Source organism: Haliotis cracherodii, unplaced genomic scaffold, assembly GCF_022045235.1.
Source record: "Haliotis cracherodii isolate W230 unplaced genomic scaffold, xgHalCrac1.p SCAF_4, whole genome shotgun sequence".
NCBI classification, from domain to species: domain Eukaryota; kingdom Metazoa; phylum Mollusca; class Gastropoda; order Lepetellida; family Haliotidae; genus Haliotis; species Haliotis cracherodii.
Window position 1 is genome coordinate 43,306,562 of NW_027266297.1, and position 27,381 is coordinate 43,333,942.

At 42.6% G+C, this 27,381-nt stretch overlaps 3 protein-coding genes across 3 annotated transcripts in view; 2 read left to right on the top strand and 1 right to left on the bottom strand.

Annotated features, from left to right (window-relative positions):
• LOC139479777 (ceramide kinase-like) overlaps positions 1 to 9,706 on the top strand; it is a 35,026-nt gene extending 25,320 nt beyond the window's left edge. Inside the window, exons 3-9 of the mRNA XM_071262649.1 lie at positions 987 to 1,115; positions 4,135 to 4,198; positions 4,405 to 4,550; positions 5,212 to 5,286; positions 5,972 to 6,369; positions 7,485 to 7,651; positions 9,109 to 9,706. Coding sequence (XP_071118750.1) covers positions 987 to 1,115; positions 4,135 to 4,198; positions 4,405 to 4,550; positions 5,212 to 5,286; positions 5,972 to 6,369; positions 7,485 to 7,651; positions 9,109 to 9,208 — 1,079 coding nt within the window. The 3' untranslated portion in view covers positions 9,209 to 9,706. The remainder of the gene's footprint in view (positions 1 to 986; positions 1,116 to 4,134; positions 4,199 to 4,404; positions 4,551 to 5,211; positions 5,287 to 5,971; positions 6,370 to 7,484; positions 7,652 to 9,108) is intronic.
• A 15,891-nt stretch (positions 9,707 to 25,597) lies between these two features.
• LOC139479432 (ATP synthase subunit a-like) lies at positions 25,598 to 26,254 on the top strand. The gene is made up of 2 exons (XM_071262282.1): positions 25,598 to 25,892; positions 26,004 to 26,254. Exons 1-2 carry the CDS (start codon positions 25,598 to 25,600, stop codon positions 26,252 to 26,254), a joined length of 546 nt encoding a protein of 181 aa, XP_071118383.1.
• Positions 26,255 to 26,440: 186 nt separating this feature from the next.
• On the bottom strand, positions 26,441 to 26,923 carry LOC139479433 (germ cell nuclear acidic protein-like). The gene has a single exon (XM_071262284.1). It carries the CDS (start codon positions 26,921 to 26,923, stop codon positions 26,441 to 26,443), a length of 483 nt encoding a protein of 160 aa, XP_071118385.1.
• Between the last annotated feature and the right edge of the window lie 458 nt (positions 26,924 to 27,381).

The window sequence follows — 27,381 nt, forward strand, 5'->3', positions numbered from 1 at the left end:
GAGGTCCAGTGTGACGAGGTATGTATCTACGAGGTTCAGTGTGACGAGGTATGTATCTACGAGGTCCACTGTGACGAGGTATGTATCTACGAGGTCCTGTGTGACGAGGTATGTATCTACGAGGTCCAGTGTGACGAGGCATGTATCTACGAGGTCCAGTGTGACGAGGTATGTATCTACGAGGTCCAGTTTGACGAGGTATGTATCTACGAGGTCCAGAGTTACGAGGTATATAGTTATGAGGTCCAGACTGACGACGTATATAGCTACGAGGTCCAGAGTAACGAGGTATTTTCCTGCGAGGCCTAGAGCGACGAGGTATATAGCTACGGGTCCAGAGCGACGAGCTATATAGCTACGAGGTCCAGAATGACGAGGTATTTTCCTGCGAGGCCCAGAGCGACGAGCTATACAGCTACGGGTCCAGAGCGACGAGCTATATAGCTTCGAGCTCCAGAGTGACGACGTCCAGAGTAATGACATCTGGAATAACGGTTGTATAGATCATAGGTTTGAATCGATGATTCGCACTGATTGTGTTTCTTGATCTGGCAAAACCTTGTCCTCATGGGTTTCCCCAAAGGGGCAAACGTCTAAGATCTGTATCACCTCCGCCTTCCCTCCAACATCAAGCTGACATGCCATGACGTCAGTGAAATACTGCCCAAAGCTCTTTTAAACCAAACTAACCATCTCTTATATTTCCAACCCGTGAAGATCCGGGGTAGAATAGGTCTTCAGCAACCCATGCTTGCCGTTAAAGGCGACACTGCTGGCCGTAAGAGGAGACTAACGGGGTCGGGTGGTCAGGGTCGCTGACTCGGTTGATGCATGTCATCGCATCCCAAATGTGTGGATGGATGCTCATGATGGATCACTGGATTGTCTGGTCTAGATTTGATTATTTACAGACCGCCGTGATATAGCTGGACTATGGCTGAGTGCGGCGTTAAACAACAAACAAACAAACACTCTTATATTTCCAGAACGCCATCCAATCCGGAAGTTCCTGGTACTCATCAACCCCGTGAGCGGAAAGAGGAACGCGAGGACCATATTCAGGCGTAACGTGGAGCCTGTTCTGACGTTGTGTGGAGTTCTTACCGAAGTTGTAGGTGAGCACTCGCGCATTCATTTTTAATTCAGACCAAACGTTCATGGAAAAAACCTTCACTTTCTTCAAAATGTTACCACAACGATAAACACAGACCTTCCGACTCAACTTCGTCTCCCGCAATACGGTTCCTGGGCCCACTTGCACAAAGCGATCTTAGTGCTAAGACTATTGTAAGCCTATGTTAAAGTATGGGAGTTACGATCATCTTAGCGCTAGGATCGCTTGTGCAAGTGGGCCCTGGTACCTTAAGCAGAGGCCAGGTTCAAGCTGAGAACTGAGGTGAGAGAAAAAACTCATTACGTGGTTGAGAAATGGATTACGCTAGATTGGGAGATTGAGAGATTGGGAGATTGGCTGAACATGTTCCTCACAGATCAAATCCATCGGTATAAAACAACTGTCACTGTGTTTTGTCGGCGGGTTATATCTTGTTATTATTCATCATGTTATGTCATGAAATATTCCTTCTTCATACAATGGATTTAATAATCACTTTGCTGTGAATTTACAATGCAAAGTTTTGAAAGATATTGAAAGGTGGGCGGTTATGGAAATCAAGCTTTAGGTGTACTTGATTCATTAATGTATTGATACGTTGTTAATAGTTTATATTCTAATATTTATATCACTCATCCTTTGATAGGGAGATTGTCCAAATATTGAAAGGAAGCTCAGCAACTCACGTGTACTTATGGTTAATCCAACCTGAAATAAAGGTGACCATGTTGAGTAATATATGTAACTTTTGAAACGGAGGGTTTAAATAAAATGCATCAAATATCGTTCCTATTCTCTTTGTTCGTATGTGCACATACAGTGCTCAAAACATCTAGGGTTTTTTCAAATAAAGGATTTATGAAAAGATATTTACTGAAAGTCAAATAGCCCCGCCCATGGGATAATCCCCCGTGGGGGCACCACACGCCAGCTGACGAGCCTCACAACTCAGGGCCAACCGTTCCCCAAATACTCAGTGGCGCCAAACACAGGGCATATGGTTTATCACACATATTGACCCGAACGATTAAATCTCCAATTAAAACTCTGAATAACAGAGGTCGTCAACTTCTTTTATCACTCCAGTACAAACATATCACACATCATCGGTGAAATGATTGATGATATTTTTTTGAAAAAAAACGATATTGGGTAATTTACTTTCAGTATAAGTAAAAGGAATATCCTCATCGCATTAACGCCGTCAAAGAACCCAGAATTCCACGACGACATCTAACACCTCTTTGCCCGCCATAACGACTTCAGGTCTTTGTTTGGCATAAACAGACGCCCTTATATGGGGTAACCTTGGTCTATCCCTATCTAACCATACAAGAAACTAGCAGCACCTTTAAGTAATTAGAATTCCGACAGCATGGTATATTCACCTCGTAAATTTGAGTTTATGACTTTATTATTCAATGTTAAACATAAATTACCTTTTGCTGTCTTGCACACTGAATAATCACGGTCTTTGTGGCCATGGTTGGGCGCAAACTCCATCCGACGCCAGGTGATTCTTACAAAATGTCCACATGACAATAACTACCCTGAATATTTATGTAATAATCACTTCGAGGTGTAATTTGATAGGACATGAATGCGATTTAAATTTGCAGGATTAGCTGCAGGAACCGTAACTTGCCGCAGTATGTGAATGGGCGCCGAACAGTTCTGCTGCTGTTTTATACAGCCTACTTATCGGGTAGAAAACACAACATCGTTTGTGCTACGTGTAACCCTGATGCAATAATTTTGAAACATTATTAAATTGTCAAATTTTATGTGCACCGCTGACCCTGGTATCTCAACTGCAAACATGCGTCGGGATCTGTGCGCGGATGCAGGTGAGCGAAGCGTTGTGGGTTCTCATCTCTACATACTCATTGCACCGAATTAATTTTGGATTGAGCCATTCAGATCAATGTGGTTATTGCATCAGGTGTAGGACCCACCCGTATGAACATATGCTTAAAATGACACCTAAATGGGGTCACTTTTATTTATTTTTTATTTCTGCATTGAGAGTGTCAATGCTTACACAGCGATGAATGCGGTGCTGTTTAATGTAGATCCCGGATACCTCGATAACATTTGACTGTATAAGATTTATTTACAAAGACGTCAACCAGTGCTTTCTTCTACTTCACGATTACAAAGGGCTCAGTAACTCATACTTCTCGAAAAGCTGAATAATAAACGTATGGATAATAAACATTATGGTTAGGCTATGTGGATTGGACTGAATCCTTGTCGATGGCTTGAGACCGCCTCCGTGGTCTAGTGGATAGAGCGCAATCCCGGAGAGCATAAGGCCGGTGGTTCGAGCCCCTGCTGCGTCATACCAAATGACGTTGATTATGGTACTTGTAGTAACCCTGCCTGGCGCTCGGCATAAGGGTATAAAACAAGGCCTGGCTGACTCGGAGGCAGCATACTGCGCCTGAGTGGGGTATTCATGTTAAACTACTGAATGGTATTTCAGTTGGCTAGCACACGCAGCCACACGCACGCACGCACGCACGCACGCACGCATGCATGCACGTCGCAAGAAAATGAAATAACTTTGAAAGCGACGTTAAAACCCATTCCACGTCACCTCGTATGGCGTGGATCGTTGGTCTTGCTTTCAGACACTGGTTTCCCTGGTCAAGATTCGGTTTTCACACGCCATCACGATATAGCGGGAATATTGCTTACTGTGACGTTAAAGAACATTCACTCACTTCCACACATCGCTGTGTTCTTATTTTTACTGTTTATTACAAGACCAACTTTCAGTAACATACCTCACCATTCAATGTTCCACGTGTTCGTGAGGAACCTCGGGTACACATGACATATAGTTAACCCTTAGAAACAAGAACGATATGTCCACTTATCCATACTTCGAAGCAACAATGTAACAATTATTTATGATAAGTGAAATCGTTTTTAGCTAATTAAACAATTTATGGAGTTTAAGTTGACTATGTTTTATGTGTTACTATGTTTAAAGAAATGTGTGCGGTTTTTTATAGTGACGGAGAGGCCAAAACATGCTGAGGAAATATTGAAGAAGAGGGATCTTTCCGATTTTGAAGGGCAAGTTTTTATCATACGTAATCATAAGAAAGGGAAATAATTTAACTCCAGTTTAACATTCTTCAATAAGCGGCAAGATGCAAGTTTGACATAGTGTGTGTAACATAGATGGAGACTTGTATTCGTGTAGGTAAAACTGTAGGTAACAGTGTTTGTCCTTGGTGTCATGGCTAGGGGGTATAACATGTTAACGTGTTGTGTTTCAGAGTGATCGCTGTTGGTGGAGACGGATTCTACAGCGAGTGTGTGACAGGGCTTCTGGTCAGAGCTCAGTTCAGGGCCAGGATTGACCACAATGACCCGGAGTCGGTCATCACACCTGCATCTCTCCCCGTAGGCATCATACCAGCAGGTGGGTTGTAGACTGTCGGTCTTCACACCTGCATCTCTCCCTGTGGGCACCATACCAGCAGGTGGGTAGTAGACTGTCGGCCATCCCACCTGCATCTCTACCTGTGGGCACCATACCAGCAGGTGGGTAGTAGACTGTCGGCCATCATACCTGCATCTCTACCTGTGGGCACCATACCAGCAGGTGGGTAGTAGACTGTCATTCATCACACCTGCATCTCTACCTGTGGGCATCATACCAGCAGGTGGGTAGTAGACTGTCGTTCATCACACCTGCATCTCTACCTGTGGGCATCATACCAGCAGGTGGGTAGTAGACTGTCATTCATCACACCTGCATCTCTACCTGTGGGCATCATACCAGCAGGTGGGTAGTAGACTGTCGTTCATCACACCTGCATCTCTACCTGTGGGCACCATACCAGCAGGTGGGTAGTAGACTGTCGTTCATCACACCTGCATCTCTACCTGTGGGCATGTCGACGAGGAAAGCCCGAAGTGACGCAGGTCATAGACGCCACTCACTTTATGACACCCGCGACGACTATATGATGAGGACGACCTGCAGATCAAGGCATGGAGAAGGACACGGGGATCCCTTGGGCTGTGTTCTGACATATCACGGTTATGGTAGTTGTCAACTGTTCGTTTTTTGTTGCCAGGTTCGGGTGACTACATCGTGCAGTACCTCCACGGAACCAGGGACCCAACCACAGCAGCTGTACACATAGCTCTAGGTACTGTGATCCTGCTTCTATCACTCACGTCACAACACACGTTAAAGTGTTATTACAAACACAATCACTCACGTCAGAAGACACTCCATCACGGGCTTCATCATACACACCATCTTACACGTCACCATACACGTCATCACACACGTCACCATACACGTCATCACACGCGTCATCACACACACCATCACACACGACACCATATAAGTCATCACATGCGTCATCACACATAACATCACACACGCTTCATCATACATGCCATCAAACACGTCTTCACACGCTTCATCACACACACACCATCACACACACCATCACACACGACACCATATAAGTCTTCACACGCGTCATCACACATATCATCACACACGCTTCATCATACACGCCATCGCACACGTCATCACCAATGCCATCACATACGCCATCACACACGACATCATATAAGTCATCACACGCGTCATCACACACAGCATCACACACAGCATCACACACGCTTCAGCATACACGTCATCGCACACATCATCACCAATGCCATCATACACGCCATCACACACGCCAACACACACCACCACACACGCGGTATCACACACGCCATCACACACGCCAGTATATATATATATATATATATATATATATATATATATATATATATATATATATATATAAAATGTTGCTTTTTCTCTATTTATAGGGAAATATCAAAATACCAACGTTGTCAGTGTATTCAAGGGCAGACAACTGTGCTGTTATTCTGGGCTGCTATTAGGGTTTGGTTTGATTGGTGACATCATGAATGACCTTGAAGGGTACCGGTGGATGGGGTCAGCAAGATTCAAGATTATACCCACTAGGTCTGTGATGAACAGGCGGATGTTTGACATTGAAATGGACTACTTAACTGACACGTGGCAGACGTTGAGTCACAGTGTTTATGGAATTGACACTTACGTCATAACATGGCGGCCAGAGAAATCCAAGATGGCGGCATGTTTTGGTGACAACGCTCTTTCTATGTACATCACCGGCAAATGCAAGTTATCCGACCACATGAAACAACTAAGAAAGGTCCAACTTCAAACAAAAGATTGTGTAGGTAGTATACACTGAATAATTATGAATGTCATGATTGTGAGATATAAGTGTGTGAGTTTGTTTTCAAAGCCGCACCCAACAATATTCCACCGTCTGCCTGTAAACAATCGAGCCTGGAACAGACAATCCAGTGATTGACATTGTGAGCAATGATCCACGACCAATTCTAACCCGGAACTTCCACGGGGTTGTAAAGATTTAAATTGAAATTTCAGTAAATTTCATGGTTGGAAGTTAAAGAGAGACGACCAAGTTCTCGTGTCAGCTATTTATTATCTATTTATGAATATATAATCCGGGCATTAATTACAAACTGAGCACATCTGACTACAGACCCTACTTAAGCGTTTTATAGAGTCATTTATTTGGAAATTAGTTTTGAATATGGCCATATTTTTACGGCAAATTAAGTCAATTTCATCTTAATTTAATTTCGGTTTACTTGTCTTCCGTTTTCCGTTTTCCGGAAAAATAACCAGACTTGTGTTGCATTTTGTTCAATAAAGTGTGAAAACCATTTCAACGCCCTTAAATTACTGAGGGTATACGGAAAACGGACAGTCCCGTGAAGATCCGGGTTAGAATTTGTCTTCAGCAACCCATTTTTGGCTCGAATGTACCCGTGTAGGCAAATAGAGATATACAAAATTGGTTGGTTTGTTGTTTAACGCCGCACTCAGCAATATTCCAGCTATATGACGGCTGTCTGTAAATAATCGAGTCTGGACCAGACAATCAAGTGATCCATCATTAGCATCGATCCAAGCAATTGGGATCGATGACATGCATCAACCAAGTCAGCGAGCCTGACAACCTGATCCCGTTAGTCGCCTCTTACGACAAGCATAGTCTCCTAGATATGCAAGAACACAGGTTGACAGACCATGGCCTAGTACAACACACCCATTGTCAAAAGAAAATGAACGAAATAGTCACGAATAAATGTAAAAAAACGAGTATTTATTTTATTGCTATCCAAAATATGACATTAAATTACATGTCCCGAGGCTATGTATATGAACTTAAGTAATCGATACCCTTTTGATAATTGGATCATGTCATCATAATTTGTAAAAAAATACATTTATATAATCTTACTCTCATATTTCCAGTGGGATTATGACTTCGTGGATCAGCTCCGGGTCCAGGGATTCCGAGTTCGATTCCCAAACACTCCCCAGCAACAGACGCCGGAGGGTGAGACCACGCTGACAGACAAGTACTACCTCAACTGCGACGGCGAGGTGGTCACCATCGACAGGCCGGAGTTTGAAGTCAGGTATGCAGGCATGCGCATGAAGATAGTTAACTGGTAGCAAACAACAGCTAAAATATTCCCCTGGAGAAGTCTGCATCATTCGTCTTACGAAATTATACGTCAACGCCGGTAAATAACCAGTCTCGATTATCTGCTGAAACAGATTTCTTGGGTGTAAAAGGTAAAATAGTGGTAAAAATTATATGAACGGATCGCTGAAGATCGGAAAAAGTAAGCATGCCATACCTATCCGATAGCAACCTCAATTTCTGTTTACAAAGTGGTACACTTATAAAGAAATAGAGAACCGTCAATCAATTAATGGTCTTTTTTGTAACTGTTCCGCATCAGATTCAGTTGTTTTCTCTGCTTATTTACATCATATGATATGACCAAGAACCTTCGAACACCTAGACGAACATATATGTGAGGTGAGCTGAAATGGGGTTAAACGTCGCGTTCAAGGTTATTGAACTTTTTTTGCGACGTGCGTGTGTGTGTGTGTGTGTGTGTGTGTGTGTGTGTGTGTGTGCTCGTCTGGACTAATGCCGATTTTATAGTGCTAGCCCACTGAGACACCAAGCTACAGTTTAACATGAATACCCCACTCAGACACAGTATGCTAACTCCGAGCCGACCAGCTTGGTTTAGCCCCTTAATGCCGAGCGCCATGAAGGGTAGCAACAAGTACCATATTTTTACGTATTTGTGTATGACGCGACCGGGGATCGAACCCACGACCTTCCGCTCCCCGGGTGGACGCTCCACCTCTAGGTCTCAGTGGTATTCTAGACATTTCTGAAACTTCGATCCATGTCATATTACATATTTCCAATGATATGTGACAGTTCGAGATATATGAATAATAAAGATGAATTGGTGCTTCACTTTTTTTCCAGGAGCATATTTGAATTTAAACATTAATTAATTACTTGAAATGAATAAGATAACAGCGTGTATGAATATTAATCACCCACCCTTTTTTGTTATCACTGGATAGTGTGATAACCTGGTTGTTATAACGTTGGCTGGTCACACCTGAGAACCAAGTTCACTGCCCAATAGGTGTACGATATGTGAAGCCTCTTCCTGTGTACCCCGCCGTGATATTGCTGGAATAAAACGTAAAACCATACTCACTCACTCATTCTAGCTGCTACTGTGATATTGCTGGAATGTTGTTAAGAGCGGCGTAAAACCTGGCTCACTTCATAACGTGAGTGAGTGAGTATGGTTTTACGCCGATTTTAGCAATATTCCAGCAATATCACGACGGGGAACACCAGAAATGGACTTCACACATTGTACCCATGTCGGGAATCAAATCCGGGTCGTCCTTCGACGTGACGAGCGAACGCTTTAACCACTAGGCTATCCGACCGCCGTCACTTTATAACGTCGGCGAATTGTCGATTCTGTATCAAGAAAACCAGTGGTTGATCGAATGACTGGTACAATTCTCTTATGTGTTTTTTCAGGTTGCACCATAACGTGGTGTCACTGTTTGGAGACAGCACCGTGCGCGACATGAACAACAACTTTGTATGGTACAATTCTAAAGAGATCACAGCGCTCTGATGCAATAACCCAGCCAAAGGCGAAGATGGAAGATTCAACTATTGTGCCATACCCGTTCTCGAGGGTTTCACCAAAGTGTTCAACGCCTAATATAACTGAAATACTGTTTAAACGGCATTAAACTCTGTTCCTGACTCAATTATTGATACCAAGTGTATGACATCACTGAATCTGAAGGCTTCAAGGACATCATCTTCTCAACTTACATAACAACAGTCATGCTGCATCTGTAAATGTGTAAAAACTAAGTGATTCTTGTAACTGATCCTTGAGTAGTGTTGCAGGTCAGGTGCACAATAAATCATACCTGGGTAGTGGATATTTTCTCACTAAACCTACAGAAATGGTCATTGTCTCCCTCACCCCACCCCACCCCACCCAACCCAACCCAACCCTCACCCCACCCGACGTGCACCCCAAGGGGCGACATATTGTTTTTGACTCAGTTGGGTTTGGCCTTGAGCCTGAAAACGGCATATACATTGCTCATGCTTTTAACTGGAGCATTTGGCTATTTTCCATGAAAACAATTTCTGTTTTTGAAACAATTCTAGGTTTCGTTTCCGAGCCATAACTCTCAAACTAATTAATTTACATGAAACTATACATGTGCTATGACCACATGCTCAACTATTGCCTTTTCATATTTTTTCAATTTCTTGTGTCTCCATGGAAACAGTTTTGAATTTCTGAAGCCTTTCTACTAAGCATAAAGCTACTGATTGTTCATTATGGGTACCTCTACTCACACAATACAGTAAACTACGGTTATAACGAACTCAAAGGGACTACTAATTTTAGTTCGTTATAACCGTAATTCGTTATAAGCATAATTATATACAGCATAACTACAGCATATAGTCAGGACTAAAAAGTTAGTTCGTTATATCCGTTAGTTCGTTATAAGCGTGTTCGTTATAACCGTAGTTTACTGTACAATCTATCATCCAAACTGCTGTCACAACTTCAATAGTGTTATCTGCCACAAGGAGTCAGTATGGCTTTATTAATGCATTTATCAGAATCTGTTCTTTTATTTTTTGCTATTTTTTTCGGATTTGCGAACTCGTTTATGGTAACATCTTGAACTAATGTATCGGTGAAAGGGGGGGGGGGGGGCATGTTTTTTAGGAGTAAAAACATATTCTAGTTAAGGATAATGAGTATTTATATGATTGGCATATAACCAACAACGCTCGTCATCCATAGATACCGTATGTCAAATGGTGCCGGATGATTGTCATTGCATCCAGTATCAATGTATATCCCTGGTCAGGCATGTTTCTTCAGATGTCGTACATCCTCCATCACCCATAGCTTGTTACATATTGTACACCCATGGATTGTTTGTTTGTTTGTTTGTTGTTTAACGCCGGACTCAGCCATATTTCAGCTCTATGACGGCGGTCTATAAAAGAATCGAGTTTGGACCAGACAATCAAGTGACTGATATCATGAGCATCGATCCACTCGATTGGGATACGATTACATGCATCAACCAAGTCAGCGAGTCTGACCACCCAATCCTGTTAGTCGCCTTTTACGGCAAGCATGGGTGGCTGAAGACCTATTCTACCCCGCATCCCATGCATTGATTCCCTTCCACATCTATCATTATCGTGTATCTAACGGTAATATCAACAGTATCTCATTGAGTTCCATATAATACATCTTCTGGGGGAAAAAAATAAAATCTCTAGACTGACATCTAGTCTCTGAAATGAACAAATTTTACAGAAAAAAAAAGTTTTTAAATTATCCTTTAAAATAAATTAATAGCGAGCCATGAGACTTTCTTCATTTTCAGTTTCTGAAATGCAGTTATCTAGACTTGCCAAATATCGCAGACCTGCATGGGCTGTATTGGATATATTTGTTTCAAGGTCTGAATGGCAGACTACAAAAATCTCTACAATATCAAACATAACAAATATATGTGTATCTGTTAACCTTTCTTGGCGATAAAGACATTCCCAAAACGAACGATGCGTTTCCTTACACTATGGACAGGTCACAAGAGACAGATGCACCTTTCACGCCACGTGTTGACATGACACGTGACCGTGACCCAGACGGAACCTGTGATATCTCGTCACACCGATGTCACACGGATAGATAAATCACGGGACTGCTATTTATTTCGTTGATAATTTCACGTCATAATTACGAACACGATTTGTCAATCTTTGAAAATGAGAACTTCAAATTATTTTGCGATTTCACGAAAAATCAATCGTCGACGATTGTATCAGTCATGGTTCTTCCCTTCCTGAAATATATCTCATAAACGACACAATTTTTCTGCTGTTTAAATATTAACATGTGCATTGCTCATCATTGTTTTGTTTTAAAGCACACAGGCCGCCGTCGTAGTCTAATGGTAGAGCGCCTCCTTCTCCGAAGAAGGCAAAGTCTGTTACATCAGCTGGCAAAGTCATGGCTTCAGATTTCGAAGTAATCCTACTTGTGAACTATCTCCTGAAAGGTCGGACCATTAATGGTCAATATTATACTTAACTGCTCAGGCAACTGCGTCAGAATATCAAGGCTAAACGACGCGGAAAATTCACTTAATGTCCTTTATTCCACCAGGAGTGAGTGAGTATGGTTTTTAGCAATATTCCACCTATATCGGGGGTGGGGGGGGGTGGGGGGGGGCACCAGAAATGGGCTTCACACATTGTACCCATGTCGGGAATCGAACCCGGGTCTTCGGCGTGACGAGCGAACGCTTTAACCACTAGGCTACCCGATCGCCCCTATTCCACCAGGACAGTGCACCTGTGCACAAGTTTGTTGTCGCTATGAATTTGGCTTTGAACTTATTGAATATCCTCCATATACACCAGATTTGACACCGTTAGATTTCCGCTCTTCCCGAACTTGAAGAAGGAACTGTGGCAAATGATTATGACGTTGTCTCTGCTGTGGAAAACTTTTTTCACACCACCAGGGGGACCCTTTTAAACCAGTGGGATGATGAAGGACCCCCAGCATTGTTGGTAGAAGTGTGTGGTGGGAAATGAGGAGAAATGGGGTTTAACGTCGCGTTCAAGATCATTGCACTTATTTAGCGACGTGCATGCACGTGTGTGTGTGTGTGTGTGTGTGTGTGTGTGTGTGTGTGTGTGTGTGCTTGTACTATTCCGGACTAATGCCGATTTTATAGTGCTAGCCCACTGAGATACTATGCCCCACTTAGTCTCAGTATACGGACTCCGAACAGACCAGTCCTTGTGTTAGTCCCTGAATGCCGAGCGCCAGGCAGGACAACATTAAATACCATCTTTTAACGTCTTTGGTATGTGAGGATTAGCGCTTACCTCACCCTAATACAACATTCGCTTAATCATTCACTTGGTAAGGAAACAATAGACTGATGACAATTTCCCTAAAATTATACATATGTCCAATTGAACCTGTTACACACCACGCCCAAGGAACCATTCCTCAAAACGAACTTACCATTTTCCTAAATCACACACGTTCACTGACGAATGTGTGACTAGGATAGCTTAAATCACTTCGTACAATTAGTGTAAAAGTCCGTTACTCTGACACATTCGTATCCCCAACGAATCCATTAATCATTGTCTCCGAAAAATGAAGAAAACAGTTCTCAGAGTGACATCTCTGCAAGAGTTTAGGTAGTACAACATACCAAGTAAATATAATACGTCAGCCCAAGAGAATAACAATGGGCGTTAATTAAGGCTAAACAGCTTTGAAACTTAGATGAGTGGAACACTGAAAATCAGTGATGACTCGAGGTCACCATGGTGATCAACTGACCTACCGTACCCCCAACCACTCAGGACAAAGGACGAGGTATGACAAGGGCCCTTTCAGGAAATATCAAATTGTTCAAATGGCCGACCAGTCTTTTTACATTTTCAAATTTCTTGAATTCTGCAGACACCTGTACGTCAAATATTTACTGTGTAGAGCTGCCTCCCTCAGACGTGCCAGAAGCCTATGATCGTTGTGATCCTCTTCGTACTGCTGATCTCTTTTTTTCCCTTTTTTTATGCATTTGAATCTGAATTACTGCTCGGATTGACAAAACAAGAGAATTTGAAAAGAAATTTAACTTAAGCATCAGGTAAACATTTTCCCGAGACAAGGGAATTACATGACTTTAAAAGTCCATTTTCCATCCTTGCCGAACTAGGCTGGATTTCTTGGGCTCGAACGTAGCACCACCAGTGGCTGTTCCGAGTTATGTCAATCAGGTTCCACCTCTCATATCACTTGCATTTGCTTCAAACAAAATTGGGGCACATAGTCAAGACGATCATTTTTACCTCATGAAGTACATCAAATAACTTGAGCACCTTGATTAAAAACATGTAAAGATTTGGAAAATATGTGTCGACGCCCTTTTGATGATCCTCTAGCTCTGCAAATCTTGTAATCGAACGAATTCGGCACAGCAGTTGCCATGCTGTCTATTAACCGGATGGTTTATTAACCGAATTTGAACTTTTAAAGTCAGTTAACTCCCTTACCTCGGGTAGATGCAGGTATATTGATGATCTGATTCCGTTTAATAACGGTAAAAGGTTTCAGCGTGACTGTACGACAAGAGCGATGACTTTATGTCCAGCATTCTTCCAGCAATAGCAACAGCTCCATCCTTTGTAAACATTTCACAACTTATCAGGTTCAATCGAGCATCCTCTTTCTTCGAAGATGTCAATGATCTTACGGCTCCCGCTCAAAGGTTGTTTGATCAGGATTACAACATTCAAGACCTTAGTAAGACTTTTACAATGTTTTATGGTATAGATATTTCCAAATTTGTGACAAGAGAGATACGCATCAGTTACAAAAATGATATCCAATGCAATTCCCTATTTTGACTTGTACCATATGTTCCCGAGGTCTTTTTTTCACCTTTTCGCGAACACCTGGTATCATCATTATTTGTTAGTGATTCATAAACACATGCTAATGATATATAAATCTGGAAGGTAATTGAAGGTACCGACGTTTACTACAATTTCTGAAAAACTATCGAACCTACTCCAGTCAAAGTTGGTATGAGATTATTAAACAGTCATACATAACTGGATATTACATTTAAAGACAATCGGTGCATGAATACAAAATCTGTCTATTTAGCTATCACTATATTTCATCCACAACCAGACCTGTTCGTCACGGGTGGAATGAGGATTCATTGTAACAGCCATCTGCAAAATGCTACCCCTGCGTCACAGGGCCATATGACACAGTTGAACCAATCAACTCAACTCGAAAGGGTGCACGGGAATCACGCACGTTGAGACGCCCAACGTTAACACCGTATTCGGCGTGAGTGATTCCCGTGCACCCTTTTGAGTTGAGTTTATTGTTGACAAGTTGGTGAAAATCAACCAGTGGAGGAAACTCTTACATTATATTTATCTTTTTCTAATAATATATTTTATTAATGATAAATTACAATTTTTGTTCTGCATACCATCATCTGAATGCTCATGCTGAACCACCATTTAACGCCAGTACGTGACCTGCTGTATCTCAACCATGCCATGTGTTGAATTCTCAACAACTTTTATTCACCCTTATTAATTAACGAAAAGAAGTCATCTTCAAAACAATATCGTCAATGATTGTCAGTCGTGTCGTTTCATCTGACTACCAAGTTGTTTCACCTCGTTATCCTTCCCAGCATCCCCTGGGACAAGACAATGTGAACACTTGATGTGACAGCGGACATTTTTTAAACTCTCTTCAAAGAAATCGTTTGTCAACTGAGGCTCTTATGTTTTAGACGCAGAGTAGAAAACTGACTTTCAACTATCAATGAAATTAGTTTGACTACAATTAAGGCCGTCGGTCAAATACAGAATAAAAATATTGAGTTGACTTCAAATTGGCTTTAATTGTTTTAAAAGGAGCGGCCGGTGTCCTCCATATTGTGTTTGTTTGAAGTGTAAAAAGTATTGAGGATGGTGGTCTGTTAAAGGACGTGAAATCGATGGATACACTTCTTCTTTAATTGTATACGTTGTAAATGTGAATTGACAATTGCTGAATTTTTACAACGGGTCATTCTACAGGATGTCAATAAAGACTGCCCGTATATTACACACCAGTTGTGATCATATACAAAGTGCCCCATCATAGATTTTAACAAGAAGTAAAAAACTTGCCGAACTAATAAAGATATGTATGTATCTCTTTAATAAAAGATCCATCAATAAGGGATCTTTTTTACTGGATTTGTAATATTTGTTTCTATAGAAGCACATTTTACGTCGATTGTTTTATATATGGCCGGGTGTGGCTGCCTGGTAGTCAAATCGTTGGCTCGTCATTCTTTCACTCACTCACATACTCTGCTCTCTCACTCACGAACTGCAGTAAACATTTGTTCGTGTTTTATATTTCAATCTGATCGAAAAGGTATCCTGTTGCAAATAAACATTACTTTAATCGAAATATCAGGAAAGAATGCACCTTTAAATGTTTAAAAAACCTGGTTTTATAAAAACGTTCTTCGCTAACACAGGACAAACAGGAATGTTGATATCGTGCAGGTTATCAGCGGAAACACCGGAAGCTGCGCACAATGAGTGTTTTGTCGTATCGGGTTGCATCAGAACCGCGGCATCAGGAAAGCCTTTGATGTTTAAATGTCATCCTATTTTCCAGGTAAAGGTTATCCAAGTACCGTGTCTATGTGATGTAATAGATAAGTCACCGCGTGTTAATGTCTTTCTCGTCATCACACGAACCCACCTGGCTGGATTGTCAGATCGTTTCCTACCTGAGGACATAACTTTCATATCGCGGAAAACGCTCGCCACAAGTCAATTTTGTTTAAAGTGAATCTGCGGAAAGAGGCGAATGTTTGGCCATTATGAAAAAGATTTTTATTTGAAAAGTTAATATAAAAAAGTATGAAAAAACACTTTTTATCTGATGAGGAGTTTGTTTTTTGTTTGAAGAAAACGTAGATTTAACATTGTACAAACAAGCCTTTTTATGTTGGAACTAGAAAAAAAACCGTTTTGCTCCAAGGTAGATCCCGTTCGCCTTGATTATGTTGCTTGTGTTGTTGACATCAAACCCGTTCTCGTGGGCCACGTATGCCCCCTTATTTCGGTTTTTACACCAACATTAGGATTAAATATCCTAACATAACCAGAATACGGTTCAAATCGGTGTTACACTCACTCACTTAATATGTGACTCACTCACTCACGCAATCACACCAACATACTCACTCACTCACTCACTCAGTAACGGATGAGACCGCCTCCGTGGTCTAGTGGTAGAGCGTCCGCCCGGAGAGCGTTAGGACCGGGGTTCCATCCCCGACCGCGTCATACCAAAAGACGTTAAAAGACGGTACACGTTGTTACCCTGTCTGGCGCTCGGCATTAAGGGGCTAAAACAAGGACTGGTCAGCTCGGAGTCAGTATACTGTGTCTGAGTGGGGTATTCATGTTAAACTGCGGCATGGTATCTCAGTGAGCTAGCACTATAAATCGGCATCAGTCCGGACTATAGTACAAGCAGCCACACAAACACACACGTACATGCACGTCGCTTTATAAGTGCAATAATCTTGGACGCGACGTTAAACCCCATTTCACCTCACCTCACCAGTAACGACTGACATTCTTCTAAATATATCATACTACAGACGCCCTACTTGCAATCCGATGGGTAAAATCAGTGTCCTGCATACTATGTTATCAGTTACAAGATCCGATTATATTGAGGATCGGGTGGTCACGATACGTGACCTTGATGACTTTGTGTCCTCGAACCACGACGGCAATACAAACACTTTACAGATTAAATAGACATGTTTTTGAGAATTAGCCCCCAACCAGGGGCGGTCAGGCAGCCTAGTGGTTAAAGCGTTCGTTCATCACGCAGAAGACCGGGTTCGATTCCCGACATGGGGACTATATGTGAGGCCCTCCCCCCCCCCCCCCCCCCCATTCCCCCATCCAATCCCTCCCTCCACAGCACAGAACATCGTTCAGTGTACAGGCTTGAAGTGCAGGAGCATACACAGAGGTTCGTGGACAACGCGGCTATTCTTTAGCACTCATGCTATTATACAAGGAGTTATCACAAAGGTAGTGTTGTTGTCAGCGGGTGCAGTTTCTACCCTCTCCAGCCTTTCACCTGTACCGAGTCACGCAGCACTGACTCACTGAGGTGGTATATATAGCATTGTGTCATCTTGTGTCCATTGTGTCACTTCTGCCAGCTCAGCAGGTGTTATTTACTCGGCGATGCGCCTGTTTACCAACAGCTAGTCTTATAAAGAAACCGGTAGAACATATAGACTTTACGGCATCCTATCTACAAAGCGTCTTTGTATTATTACCAAAGCCGCCTTGCCTTTAAAATCGTAGTCATTTAAAAAAAAAACACTTTAATCGTGTTAAGGATGGGGTTTAATATTTTTTATATTTTTTTAGCCATCATTGCAAATAGAGTGTTCATAAGCGCACATTTCTTTTGTTTGAAACAAGGATGGATTCAACGTTATTTAACAATCGAACTACAGTCCTTTCCATCATATGTTTGAAATACGCAAATAGGCAATATTTGTTCATGCAAATCATACTACCAGAAGTTTTGTTTGTTTGTTGTTTAACTGCGCACTTAGCAATATTCAAGCTATATGATGACGGTCTGTAAATAATCGAGTCTGGATTAGACAATCCAGTGATTGATATCATGAACATCGATCCACGCAATTGGGATACGATGACATGCATCAACCAAGTCAGCGAGTCTGACCACCCGATTCCGTTAGTCGCCTCTTACTGCAAGCATGGATTGCTGAAGACCTAATCTTCACAGGACACTACCAGAAGGCATCAGCGACAATACCAGTATTATTTTCAAGCGTTCTAATCAAGGAATGATGTAGGGAAGTCTTGTAGTTAGTGCGGTGATTCGTCAAAGTGTAGGTTTAAGATTGATTCTCCACATGGTGACATGTTCTTTGTGTCTCAAGTCGCCGCTCGCTCACCCACTCACTCACTCACTCACTCACTCATACAACTCATTCACTCACTCCCTCACTCACGCAACCACCCTCACTCACTCACTCACTCACTCACCCGACCACCCACACTCACTCACTCACTCACTCACTCACTCACCCAACCACCCTCACTCACTCACTCACTCACTCACCCAACCACCCTCACTCACTCACCCGACCACCCACACTCACTCACTCACTCACTCACTCACTCACTCACCCAACCACCCTCACTCACTTACTCACTCACTCACCCAACCACCCTCACTCACTCACCCGACCACCCACACTCACTCACTCACTCACTCACTCACTCACTCACTCACTCACTCACCCAACCACCCACACTCACTCACTCACTCACTCACTCACCCAACCACCCTCACTCACTTACTCACTCACTCACCCAACCACCCTCACTCACTCACCCGACCACCCACACTCACTCACTCACTCACTCACTCACTCACTCACTCACTCACTCACCCAACCACCCTCACTCACTTACTCACTCACTCACCCAACCACCCTCACTCACTCACCCGACCACCCACACTCACTCACTCACTCACTCACCCAACCACCCTCACTCACTCACTCACTCACTCACCCAACCACCCTCACTCACTCACTCACTCACTCACTCATACAACTCACTCACTCACTCACTCACCCGACATGCACACAGTCATTCCTCATGATACACTGTGATAGAATACAGTAGATTCTGTACCCGTACATATTAATATGGAACAGTGTTAACCTCAACGACTTCCCCGGGGATCATAACCATTCTGATTAACATGGTTTGTCATTTGCATGGCTGTTATGTATAAGTTTAGTCGCGCTAAATTGATAGTAGTCATGTAAAGAGCAGACCCTTGAATCCTTCTTGAATACCAACCACGACGAAAGGGAATAGTTCTAAACGCATATCACTGTCACACGCTTGCAGTCCTAAACCCTCGCAGTGATTCATTGTCAGATTGAGTTTCAACCTTAACCTTCACCTTCGTGCACACTCTCTGACCCGTCAAAGATTGATAAACGAACATCCTCAGGTCCCCTGGAATGCCCGTAGTTTCATTCACAATAACACATACAATCGCATATCTTGACTGTGTGTATTTCTGACATGGTGGTCGTCGAGTGCAGAAGTTTGGGATTTGTTTAGTCAGTGCACATGCAAACGTGTTAGATTCCGTAGATTCCTCAAGTGAATAATGGTAAATTGTTGAAGGAACTAAATTATCGTTGGAGTTTTTGTGGTTATTGTGTTTAGATGGTACAGTTAACTACGTTTATAACGAACTGACGGATATAACAAACTTACTTTTTTCCCTAAAATTTGCTGTATTAAAGCTGTATATATGCTTATAACGAACTACGGTTATAACGAACTACAATAAGTGGTCCCTTTGAGTTCGTTATAACCGTAGTTTACTGTAATTGGAGATCATTACAGCGACATTAAAGGAAACATTTGCCTGGTTATCGAGATGATAGTAATTTCATCGGTAACATTTAAAGCATTACAAATATATATTTTTTAATAAGGAGGTATGGGTGTTCCAGTGATTTAAAGCGCCGCAAATTGCTGTGCACATTTGCGTACCTTAGCGTCCCAGGATACGCTGACCGTGGATTCATTCCGAATATGATCGGAGGTTTGTCAGCATTATGCGCGTGTTAATGGTGAGGTGAGGTGAAATGGGGTTTAACGTCGCGTCCAAGATTCTTGCACTCATGTAGCGACGCGCGTGCCGCAGTTTAACATGAATACGCCACTCAGACACAGTATACTAACTCCTAGCCGACCAGTCCTTGTTTTAGCCCCTTTATGCCGAGCGCCAGACAGGGTAATAACAAGTACCATCTTTTAACGTCTTTTGGTATGACGCGGCCGGGTTCGAACCGCTCTCCGGGCGGACGCTCTACCACTAGACCCAGGTGGCTGCCCCGTGTTAACGTGTTTCAACTGGTAAACGTCTAAGACCTGCATCACTTCGGGCTTTCCTCCCACATTAAGCTGACACGCCGTGATATGACTGTTCAGAGCAGCCTTAAACCAACCTTCCTCATTCTTACATACAATTAGATAACCGATGTAATACAAATGGACGTAATGCCAAATTGGACGTAAACCTTTTAATGGATTACTTCTAGCATTTCATAAGAGTATGGCTATAGCGAGCAGTAGATTATCCGGGGTATTATAGTTCAAATATATTTTCCATTCGCTGCCATACTTCGTTTCGGAAGTGACGTCACCACAGATGTATCACTAACTTAGTACAAAATGTCTCTTGCTCATGAAAGCAATTTGATTGGACGGTTATTTTAAGTTTTCGAATCGGTCCCAAAACGAAACTATGGCAGTGAATGGGCCTAGTGCATTTATGACAATAGCATGGAATCTATACAAAGAATGGACACTCGGGGTTGACTTATAGCTACCCCTTCATAAGGTTCTACGTTTATTTATTAAATACATTAACACTGTTCCATTTAAATAACTTTTGTTATATCTCATATCAACACGGAATTACCATATATCATTTTCCCAGAATTTGAAAACACGCACATCCAGGATGTCTAAACTATTTGAAATAGCTTTAAACCTTTTAAGTATGCCTGATTTAGGCTTACATTCAAGACGTTTGAGTAATGTTTATCCAAACCATTAAGCCTAACGCTTGCATTAACCCGAGGCGTGCATCCAAACAGGCTATATCATCATTCCATTGTCCAACCCGCTTCTTATCCCGTAATCGTTGCGATCCAACTTGTTGAGAACGCTCGCTACCCATCACATTTCACAGCTGAACTGACGGCTGACTTGCTACGACAGTAAAGACCCTTTCGACCTAAACCAAACGATGGCGATAGGTGTAGGGACACAGCGGTTCGCCCCCGCGGGGAGGGATGAACGGAATCTTATTTTATGACTGTGAAGACAGCAGAAAGAACCAAAGGGAGAGGAAACCGAGCTTCATTCTTGCATTAAACCAGCGTGTGACTAAAAAAACCGAAAACGATAAAATCACCGCTTTACAAATAACAATGTGTTCTTTAACCAACACGTGATTTTTTAAGGGCGTTGGCTAACACAGGAGATGTAGACAAATATAGCAATACTGCTTGTATGGTCAGTTTAGCCTTGAAGGAGCTTGTAATTTGTCCCGACAAAAGAACTTTCTGAGAAATTATCAGCCTTCTTTCCTCGTAATCAGATTGGACGGATGAGACTGACGTATAATTTTGTTTAGCACGAGAAACTACCGCAGCATTGATGGGGACAGAGGAGAGCAATTTAACCGGACCAAAGGGTTCATAAAAGAGCCTTAAGGGCTACTGATAGCTCTCTTGTTACGACCACCATGGCCACTTAACCTGGTATCCGGTGTCAAGTTGACCCATACAGAAGAAGGACTGGGACAGGCTTGACTAACACGGCTGGTTCAATGGGAAGACGTCTTGCATTACAAAAGGCTTTAGAAACAGGTTTGTCGTTGAGTGAGTGTGAGAATGGATTTTTCACGCCACGTTTAGAGATGTTCCCGTTCTATGACGTCAGGTACTTTTGTGTTTCTGGTACAGACAAACCAGATGCTGAACACTGAATCGATCGGTATGTGAAGGAGTGAGTAGGTTTTGAGTGAGTGTGTGAGTGAGCCATATGTGAGTGTACCTACTGTGGACACAAATAATGGGCTTCATATGCTATTCTTACCGATGTTGGGAATCGACATCAAAAGACGTTAAAAGATGGTACTTGATGTTATCCTGTCTGGCGCTCGGCATAAAAGGGATAAACCAAGAACTGGTCGGTTCAGAGTCAGTATACTGTGTCTGAGTGGGGTATTCATGTTAAACTGCGGCATGGCGTCATGGATAAAATCGTCATAAGCCCGGACTAGTACACGCACGCACGCACGCACGCACACACACACACACACACACACACACACACACACACACACACACACACACACGTCGCTTTATGAGTGCATTAATCTTGATCGCCTCGTTAAACCCCATTTCACTCCACATATTCCTTTCAACATCTAACCTACTTTGTATGAGGACTATTTCATCAGATAATTTCCAATCCAATTCTTCAAACCAGTGGTTGATAGCACGAACCTCGATCCAGTCGGTTGGTTACGGTAACACACAAATAGCCAACCAGTCTCCATCCTAATCTGCTCTTATTCGGGCTTTGATGCACATGAAGACCAACAGATTTCAAAACCGGAGAAGAGGATGAACGGAGGTATTTTAGGGAGGGGCACTGATATATACATACCGTTGGATCTTACACTCATAGTTTCCACTGACCGAAAAACTCTAGTCAACTCTAGTCCACCAAGTACAAGTACAGACTACTTCTGAGTGCATCGTTCTCTATAAACTAAGCATCAGTAACAAACCACGCTAATTACAAGTTAAATAACGAAAATGGCCTGCAGGCAACCATGACTTGTTTCGTTTCACGTGTCAGCCCAGGCGATGCTTCAGGTGCTGAAAGTAACGCTGAACTATATGCGCATTTCAATCCGCTCATCACTGCGGCATCTTGAAATCGAACAGTCGGATTACTGAGCTATAAAAAAGTGTTAAATGCGAGTCCCATCCTCTATAATTAACAGCTTGAGCGACACAGCAACGCATAAACTTCACGTCAGGGTAAAGCGACGCGAGCTCAGAGCAAAGGTCTTTGTTAATCGGGCATATAAATCTTAAATCTTTATTTTAAATTTCAGCGTTTCTTTCTCATTGGCAGTTTAAGTTTAAGTGTGATTTTTTTTTCATTTCTCTCTGTTGTATTTGATCGAGGACTTGGTGAACTTTAGCGAACTGGGAATTTAATCCTAACCCTCGCGCAGTGAGACTTAAGATTGAAGGGAGATGTGCTTTAGAGTTATCGCGCGAGAAGAGAGGGAAAGGGGAGGCTACCTGGGAGAGGGCGAATGTCTCAACTCGTGTTGCAGTGGTATCCATGGATGCTGTGAGCTTCTACTCACCTTGCAGCATCCAATAGTCGCGATTTACACCAACAATATATTTACTGATGAAATACTTTTTAATACTGTTGTTGTATTGTAGTATTTCAGACGTAAATTATGTAAAGATTCATGTCTCACCCTCGCTCTCGCTCTGAAAATACAAAATTTCTTACACTCGTTTCGTAAAATCAGTATGGCACGCATGCACGGATAATAATCTCTATTATGCTAAACACATTATCGTCCAACAATGCAGATTTCTACTTAGTTGTTTTTCTTTAATTTTAGACCTCCTCCGTGGTCTAGTGGTAGAGCTTCCGCCCGGAGAGCGGAAGGTTCGGGGTTCGATCCCCGACCGCGTCTTACCAAAAGACGTAAAAGATGGTAGTCTGGCGCTCGGCATCAAGGGACTAAAACAAGGACTGGTCGGTTCGGAGTCAGTATACTGTGTCTGAGTGGGGTGTTCATGTTAAACTGCGGCATGGTATCTCAGTGAGCTAGCACTTTCAATCGGCATCAGTCCGGACTAGTACAAGCAGCCACACACACACACACACACACACACACGTAATAATCTTGGACGCGACGTTAAACCCCATTTCACCTCACCACCTTTAATTTCATAGACTAACCATTTCGCACTGTCGGAAAATTGCAATGTAGATGAGGAATACTGCTTGAATGATATCCTCGGAAATGTCTCATTGACAATTGACGGGGTAAGGACATTTGCACTGCATCGAGACTCGTCGACGTCGTATTGCAAAAGATGACAGGGACTCAAGCAATAGGATTTTGTAGCCAGTCAATGTATTGTTTCATCAACAACTACAATCCCTGAGACAAACTTTTTTATGCCATTTATAAAAATATTCCAGCAATATCTGGGCTAGGGACGCAAGAAATGGGATCCGGATATTGTACACTTTTGAGGAATCGAACCCGGAATGACGACGTAAAGGCTTTTACCACTACCCTACACTGTCGTCCCTTAAACTTTTATCAGATGTATGTGTTCATAAAATGTCGATGACATAATTTCCAATTGGTGAATAGAACTATTACGATGAATAGCCGGCTCACATTTCTGTCTTTGTAACATTGCTGCTGTCGCTCGCGAAATGTCGGCGGTTGTACGTTCATAACTTTAGATAGGTCATTAATTTTAAGATATAACTTAAATTTAACTCTCCGCGATGTTCCACTGTCACATCTTGTTTACACTGATTTAGCCGGCTACGGGACTCTGTACTATTTCATTCATGGCGGTAGACCGTTCAGAAACGTATATATTTAGTTCTATCCATTCACAAATATGACGAATAGGAAATTTCGGGCGGGAAGCCGTCTTCCTAAACATAGAGTATGATTGCCGATGTTTGCTGAATGAATCCTCGATTTGCCACGAAAAGCACACAAGCGCCAAAGCGTGTTTTGGACAAGATATCCGAACGAAAAGTGTCAAAAACTTAAGCATGCAAACAGTCTTTATAATTAGCTCGAACTGGGCTCATGTCGTTAGACCCGAGGCCCTGGATGTGGATCAGAAACGACAGATGCCGGTCGAACTGTAATAGGTGGACAATTTAGCACATAAAGCACTTTGACACACATGTAGAATTTGTTGACAGAGACATGATGTACTTAGTGTTGTTTGCGAATTCGTCAGGCCCTAATCTCGTACTGTGGAGATAGTGTAGGTCAAGGTCGCTCTTTGGAGGAGTTGGCTACCAGGTTGTGACAAAGGTGACGGTACGGAGTCTCGTGTGTTTATAAACACGCCATGTCACATGCCTAAAATACATGTAGGTTTATCAATGGTAAGTTTGAGTCATAGCAGTAGGAGGTCGTATGTATAGTATTGTGGTTAAAGCCTTCTTTAGTAACGCCGAAGTCCCAGGTTTGTTTCCTCAAAGTGAAGCCTATTTGTGGTGTCCTCAACAGCCATATTTTTGGAATATTGTTAAAGAACGGCTAAACCATACTCACTCATCATTAAACTCAACACAAAAAATGTATTTGATCAAATGTGTATGATTGTTGGTTTGTGGGTAACAACGATAAAGTGAATCCACCACTGCGAAACGCCGTGAACGCGAAGTACCTTTTGACCATCGAATTTCGTTCGAGTTGTCCGTATTTCGCGACAAGCGGTGTACCGATATGAGACAACAGAGCGTAGCTCAGGATCCTTCCGTGACCAGTAAGTTACATCATCTTGAACGACATCACGAGAAAACAAAGAGTTCCTGAAACGCTTGTTCGATTGTATAGGTAACCAGTAAATGTTTCAGAGTTTCAGAGTTTCAGAATATTATGTATCCGATCAAATAATCCTTGCACCATGTATACATTATGCACCCTCACGTGCACCCGTTTAGGAAACAACGGTTCATGCTCGTCTATGTGCGAGTCTACTTCTGTGTCTACTCCTGTTTGTACATCTGTGTCCACTCCCGTGTGTACTTCCGGGTCTCCTTCTGTATCTACTTCTGTGTCTACTTCTGTGTCTACTTCCGTGTGTACTTCCGAGTCTCCTTCTGTGTCTACCTATGTGTCTACTTCTGTGTCTACTTCTGTGTCTACCTCTGTGTCTACTTCTGTGTCTACTTCCGTGTGTACTTCCGAGTCTCCTTCTGTGTCTACTTCCGTGTGTACTTCCGAGTCCACTTCTGAGTCTACTTCTCTGTCTACTTATGTGTCTACTTCTGTGTCTACTTCTCTGTCTACTTCTGAGTCTATTTCCGTGTGTACTATTGAGTCCACTTGTGTGTCTACCTCTGTGTCTACTTCTGTGTCAACTTCTGTGTCTACTTCTCTGTGTACTTCCGAGTCTCCTTCTGTGTCTACTTCTGTGCCTACTTTTGTGTCTACTTCCGTGTGTACTTCTGTGTCTACGTCCCTGTGTACTTCCGAGTCTCCTTCTGTGTCTACCTCTGTGTCTACCTCTGTGTCTACGTCTGTGTCTACTTCTATGTCTACTTCCGTGTGTACTTCAGAGTCTACTTCTGAGTCTACTTCCGTGTGTACTTCCGAGTCCACTTCTGAGTCTACTTCTGTGTCTACTTCTGAGTCTACTTCCGTGTGTACTTCCGAGTCCACTTCTGAGTCTACTTCTGTGTCTACTTCTGTGTCTACTTCCGAGTCTCCTTCTGTGTCTACTTATGTGTGTACTTCCGAGTCTCCTTCTGTGTCTACTTACGTGTGTACTTCCGAGTCTCCTTCTGCGTCTACTTCCGTGTGTACTTCCGAGTCTACTTCTGAGTCTACTTCCGTGTGTACTCCCGAGTCCACTTCTGAGTATACTTCTGTGTCTACTTCTGAGTCTACTTCCGTGTGTACTTCCGAGTCCACTTCTGAGTCCACTTCTGTGTCTACTTCTGTGTCTACTTCCGTGTGTACTTCCGAGTCTCCTTCTGTGTCTACTTCTGTGTGAACTTCCGAGTTTCCTTCTGTGTCTACTTCTGTGTGTACTTCCGTGTGTACTTCTGAGTCTACTTCCGTGTGTACTTCCGAGTCTACTTCTGAGTCTACTTCTGTGTCTACTTCTGTTGAGCTGTCTGCTTGCCCTCCAGTTTGTCTATGTGATTGAAATCTACTTCTCCGTCTTGTGGATTTCTTTTTGTCCGTCTGGTTGACATCTGTGTCTATCTGGTTGAAGTCTGCTTGCCTGGTTGACATCTGTCTGGTTGAAATCTGTCTTTCTGCTTGTTTATCTGCTTGTCTTGTTGACATAAGTTTGTCTGTCTGGTTGAAATTTGTTTGTCTGGTTGACATCTTTCATTCTGGTTGTTTATCTGGTTGACATGTGTTTGTCTAACTTGTTGAAATCTGTCTTTCTTATTGTTTATCTGGTTGACATCTGTTTGTCTTTCTGGTTGACATCTGTTTGTCCGTCTGGTTGACATCTGCTTGTTTATCTTGTTGAAGACTGCTTGTCACGTTGACATCAGCCTGGTTGAAATCTGCTTGTCTGGTTGACATCTGTCTTTCTGGTTGTTAACTGGTTGACATCTGTTTGTTGATCTGGTTGACATCTGTTTGTCTGTCTGGTTGACATCTGTTTGTCTGTCTGGTTGACATCTATTTACCCGCCTGTCGCTGTAGTGTCTAAGCAACATCTGACACGAACCGTTACT

Coding starts and splice junctions, on each gene's coding strand:
- LOC139479433 (XM_071262284.1), bottom strand. CDS start 26,923: ATGTCAACCAGGCAAGCAGACTTCAACCAGATAGACACAGATGTCAAC.
- LOC139479432 (XM_071262282.1), top strand. CDS start 25,598: ATGCACCCTCACGTGCACCCGTTTAGGAAACAACGGTTCATGCTCGTC. Junction 25,893..26,003: donor CTCCTTCTGTGTCTACTTCC/GTGTGTACTTCC, acceptor TGTACTATTGAG/TCCACTTGTGTGTCTACCTC.